Below are 6,000 nucleotides of genomic sequence, written 5' to 3'. Positions count from 1 at the left end.
CATATTCTTGTTTAATTGACGCGCCATCCTCAATAAACCCGTCTCTTGTGTAATACCCAGAAATGTTGAATATTCTGCTCTAATATGATTTCTGAGCTGTGCGGTGTCCAGAATAATAATCCTCCGCTGTGTGTTAATAGGCCAGAGGAGAACTGAGTCTGGTTTCTCTAAGGTTTATTTTTCTCCATCATGCCCTGATGGAGTTTCGGTTCCTTTGGTCGCCTTTGGCTTGGCTTGCTCAGTTGGGGACACTAACATTATGATCTGAGTTATTCAACTAAATATACAAATGAAATGAATTTAGTAGGTCTTATTTAATTCTATAAACTATAATACTGATCTGCCAACATTGTCTCTCTATGATAAATTAAAATAAGCTGATAACATCACTGTTTACTCCAGAACGACTGTACAGCCAAATCTAATTCTGCTGCAGTATTGTCCTGTTTAACACTGAAGCTGCTCTGACACAATCGGCGTTGGAGAAGAGTGATATAAATAAAGATGAGTGATTGATTTAATGATGGATAGATGCCCTTTTATGATGGATGGATCATCGTTGTAAAAGCGTGATATAAATAAAGTTGACTTGACATTGTGAGAAGCATCTTGTGAACAATCTCCTGTTCCCTTACAGAAGAGAAGCCAGAGCTGGAGGACTCAGACGCCACACAGCCGGAAGAGGAGCATTGTGGGATGTTGGAGGCTCAGGTTCTCCGTCTGTGTGGAGTTGTGAGGGAGAATATTGTGGAGTTTGCCACGGATCCGTACGGGACACACGTGCTCCGAACGCTCATCCAGCTGCTGAGCGGCTGCCTGACCAGAGAAGAGCCGGCCCAGCAGAAAGGTCAGAGAGATGGGCCGCCATTGGGCTTCTGCTCTTTTATCAAGTGTTAGTGTGGTTAAAGGGTTAGTTCATCCAAAAATATCTCCCTAATGTGGGTGGCCAGCCGTCAGACCTCCGCTCATCTTCACACACAGATGAAGATATTAGTGTTGAAATCCGATGGCTCAGAAAGGCCTTCATTGACACCAATGTCATTTCCTCTCTCAAGACCCATAAAGGCACTAAAGACGTCGTTACAAAGCCCATCTCACTACAGCGGCTCTACAATCATTGATGAAGAGGCCAGAAGAGAGTTAGTGCGGGAAAACACAGTAATTAAGTAATTTTCTTTAGTAAAAAACAAAAATATATATTTTTGCTTTCTTGCTTCTCAGGGAGAGTATTTTTTCAGGAAATATTTTAAATTTTTAAATTTTCTATTTAAAATGTCAGGCGATACATTGTTGACATTACTGTTAAAAATGCACTTCCAATAAAGTGAGTGTTGGCAAAGACGGTCGTCATTTCTGTGTCGAGGCGGCAGCAGCGTTGTCGGAAACTGCTGAATGTAACTAATAAAGTAACTTGTAATCTTACTTAAAGCCGCTCTTGGCTACTTTTGCTCTCGGGGTCCCCCTACAGTTTGGATGTCGTCCTACATCAGGGGATGCCATCGCGCGTGCATTTGTTGACATGACAGCCCTGATAGTCCTGAACTAGTGATGCGCGGTTCGTCTCATAACCCGCGGACCCCGTATGCCTATCTAATGGTCGCGGGTGCGCGGCGGGTTGTAAAAATATATCCAGTGGTGCGGGGCGGGCCAAATAACTTCATAAAAGCGTCCCGCGGGTCGGTGCAGCACTAACAGTTCCCCTGAACACTGCAGGAGGAGTTCACATGCAGGTGTTCTTCTGGCGTCGCGTGGGAAATGTCTTCATCAGGTACAGTCAGTGGCGTATGCTTCAGCATGTCATATGAATATCATTTCATGGGTTTTATTTTTTTCAAACGCCAAATAATCGCGATGCTCACGTTTACAAGCCAGCATCATTATAGTAGTCTATTGGTTAGCGTTTTCCAGAATCTATATGATACTTCAGTTCAATGTTTGAGTGGTCGGTAATCACCGTAACAAGCAGGACAGCATCGGTCGGGCACGCCTCCTTCAGCTCACGCCGACGAGCAAACGCTGGTCACATGTTGATCCTCGTCCTGCCTTTAATCCCATCACTTTTTCATTTCCTCTTATTGCTTTCCTCCAACAAAACCTTCTCTTTCTTATTTGTCTCTGCTGCTCCGGACATGACTATATTATCCGACGAACAAAGTTGGGCTCGCACGTCCGAATGTGAGGAAGTGTGTGTGTTGGTGGAAGTGACGTTTATGCCGTAAAGCATTGTGTAGTTCTTTTTGTTCTCGGGTTACTACCCGAAACCTGAAGTTTAAAAGTACGATTAAAAACGATACAGACCCCGTCAGGCTATGGCAGACGTGTCATTCAACCTATTGTAAGTCGATTTATCATCACAAGAGTCTTGAAAATATATTATGAAGGTTGAAAAGTTACCTAGTGCTGCTTTAAGGGAGTAATCAGTAATCAGATTACTTTTTCAAAGTAACTGTGGCAACACTGCTCACTACAGTCATTTTATGAAGCCACAAGAATAGTTTTTGTGCACAAAAAATAAATAAATAACGACTTGTATAGTGATGGGCAGATTTCAAAACAAAGATTCGAACCGTTTGAATCAGTGAATCGATTCATGATTCAGATCGTGTGTCAAGCTGCTAAAATCATGTGACTTTGGCGATCATTTTTAAGAATAAAGATAATTTAAAATCGTTCACTCCTAGTTCAGGAGTCTTTGTCTATCTGGATGTTAAGTTTTAGGCTGATATAACTATATATTACCAAGTAAAGTTCATTTACAAAAAGATTTTGGTATTTAAATATTTTCATTACAATTTTTTGTTTGTTTACATTGATGTTAAAATCATATTGTCAGATTTGTGCCGTTAATTTGTGCTGATCACAGCTGATCACTTTCAGAAGTTGGAGCGATGCTTTCTTTGCTCAGGGAGAATGTGAAACACATAAATGGTGTCATTCTTAGTTTTTAAATCATTTTTTAAAATACAATTTAAATCGATTTTACACACTAATCGCAATATCGTATCGCATATCGAATATCGCATTATTTAACAAGGTATCAATATGGCACATCCCTAATCTCAAGTCAGGTTCTGTTCACTTACGGAGCATCTGATCATTTTTATTCTGGTTCATTTATCATCAGCCAAGAAGGACAGAAGATGTGAAAGTGAGTTGGTGGATTTTGAGATTCCCACATCATTCTGGTGGGAGCTGAAGAATCTGGCCGACGGTCTGATGGAAAACCTCAAAGGTAAGGACTGTGTGTTAAAACACATGCGTTCTGTAGCGTGCAGCACTGAGCATTTGCATATATTAATGTTTATGAACCATGGGACAACAATTTTAAGGTGCACAACAGCATTTTTACTGTGTGCGTGTGTGTGTTTGTGTGTGTGTGTGTGTGTGTGTGTGTGTGTCAACTATACACTAATGTAAATATGTACATGGTTAGGTTGCTCACTAATGCATCATTTAATGTTAACTAACACAATTTTTTTAAATTGTATAATACATTTTTATTCAATAATTGTTATATTTAGTAATTTCAGCTATTTCCTAAATTTTTACTGATCATTTGATATGTTTTACACTGTATCAGTGCTATTTTACTATCATTAATATAGTTTCAATTTGTTTTTATTTTTATCATTTTAGTAATTTTGTAGTTTTTTTGTCATTAGTTTATAAGTTAAGTTCTATATAGTTTTTATTAATTGTTATTTAAGTGTGGGCTATTTTAGTACATCAGTCATGTTTTTATAGAGTTTTATTGTTTTTAATGAGCTTCTTTTAGTTTTCATATTAATTTTAGTTTTTTGTACTTTCATTATGTGCTTTATTGTGGTTTATGTTTATTTTTTAGTTTTAGTGCTTCATTTTAAACATAAAATGTTTCAGTTTATTGCCAAGTAGAGATCGACCGATATTGATTAAAAAAAATAAATAATTAAAACCAATATTATGTGCCCAAGAACCGATATTTATTTGTTTTATGACAGTTATACTGGCCGTTTATCTGTAAATCCGATATTATACGAAACCTATACCTGATTATGGAAATATTCTTAAACATCTGTAAACATATCGGTAACCGATTATCGGTCAATCTCTTGCCAAGGCAACATCTCTAATTTTCATTTAGTTTATTAGTTATTAATGTCTATATAGTTTTTTATAAATTTTTATTTTAGTTTGGGTTATTTTAGTGCATCAAACATGTTTTTATATAGTTTTATTTACATTTTGAAAGAGCTTTTTCAGTTTTATTTTCAATTTTAATTTAATTTTTAGTTTTTTCGTTATGTGCTTTATTACGGTTTATGTTTATTTTTCAGTTTTACTTTATTTTCCAGTTAATAATTTTAGTGCTTCATTTTATACATACTATATTTCAGTTTATTGCCAAGTAGAGATCGACCGATATTGTTTAATAACTGATATTGTGTGCCTGCGGACCGATATTTAATTTCAGCTTTATCTCAATTAACAGAAATCTTTTTACTATTTGTAATTTTAGCTAACCAGAATAATGCATCAAGTTAAACTAAACGCAACTATTATTAATTCACTGTTTACGGTTTAACTGTAATAACCCTTGCACAGTATTTCTATATTGTCTAAATTTCTACATGTTTTTTGATCAAATCACACTCTGAAGTTTCTTTTCTTTACAGTCTTCGTGTCGAACACGTCCGCCAGCGCGGCTCTTCAAACTCTGCTGACGGTGTGTCACAGGAAGAGACCCATACTGTGCAAGAAGCTCAACAAGAGCATCATGGGATACCTGACGTCACTCAGCTCCGCCCCCGGAGTCAGGTGAGGAGGACGATCGAGCGATAGATGGATGTTGGCTATTGACCAGGGCTCTGAACTGCTTTAAAGAACGAAAAAGAAATTTGAACAGGAACAAAACGAAACCAAAATCAATTTTAATTGTTCTTAGGGCTGTGCAATATATCGAAATATTGCAAATGTATATATTGCAATATGCATATCGCAACGGCACGCAATATCTGAGTGATTTTAATAGGCTACTTCAACATTGTGAATATGCACACAGAGTTATGTCAAAAGGGCTGTCTTGATGAGTATTCATGTAAACTCAGTCAGGTATGCTTTAAGTGAATAAGATCAGTCAAATGCGCGGCAATAGGAGCCGTGCTTTAGCTCTTAAAGTGACAGGCAATAATAATACAATAATAACAACAATAATACAGTAAACCTGCCAATCAAACAACAGAAGAACAAGAGAAAATCACTGTGCTCTTGGCTGAGTAACCATTGTAGATTTATCATGAATCAGTGTATATTTAATCATGTGAACTAGACTGTTTTTAGTTCTTATTTTTAATAACAAAAATAATCGTTCACTCCTAGTTCAGGAGTCTTTGTCTATCTGGATAAGGGATGCGCGGTATACCGGTACTGGAAAAATACCGGTATATATTTTATTTAAAACGGTACGATATCATGATTTGGCACATTTCGGTATATGCTGCTGTTCCGAAGTTCACCGCTAGATGGCAGCGCTCTACCCAAACTGACCCGAAACAACCGGCTAATGTGACAACAACATAGACGGACAAAATGGATAAAGCAGTTGAATCTCACTCAAGATGCCCAAAATGAATTAATAAAGAGAGGAGTAGAGGTGACATTTGTAATGACTTTGCTTATAAAACTGATGAAGAACCATCAAACCTAGCCAAGAAGCATCTGTCACTATTCTGACTTTAAGACTTCTGAAGAGATCGACAGGTCAGTGGATCATTCAAACCATCTCATTTAGACATTTATTTTCTTTTAACACTGATCAACGCACACACACAGCCTAACATAAGATCGAATATCACAATCTCCAGCGTTCGTTTCAACCAATGACATTTAGATCTCATTATATTTGCACGCGTACTATTGCACTATTTTACATCCGCGTTAGACACAACCGCCTGTGTTTATGTGAATACTCACTAAAGACGGACATTTGTACATAATTCTGTGTATTTGACTGTTTAAGGA

General features: G+C 37.3%; 1 protein-coding gene across 1 annotated transcript in view; it reads left to right on the top strand.

Moving 5' to 3' along the window:
* LOC137089333 (nucleolar protein 9) overlaps nt 1-6,000 on the top strand; it is a 29,705-nt gene that overhangs the window by 5,828 nt on the left and 17,877 nt on the right. Inside the window, exons 4-6 of the mRNA XM_067452896.1 lie at nt 638-847; nt 3,125-3,232; nt 4,656-4,797. Coding sequence (XP_067308997.1) covers nt 638-847; nt 3,125-3,232; nt 4,656-4,797 — 460 coding nt within the window. The remainder of the gene's footprint in view (nt 1-637; nt 848-3,124; nt 3,233-4,655; nt 4,798-6,000) is intronic.

The sequence above is a fragment of the Pseudorasbora parva genome, chromosome 9 (assembly GCF_024679245.1).
Source record: "Pseudorasbora parva isolate DD20220531a chromosome 9, ASM2467924v1, whole genome shotgun sequence".
NCBI lineage: Eukaryota > Metazoa > Chordata > Actinopteri > Cypriniformes > Gobionidae > Pseudorasbora > Pseudorasbora parva.
Note: the sequence above shows the minus strand (reverse complement) of the source record. Positions and strands in the feature narration are given on the sequence as shown.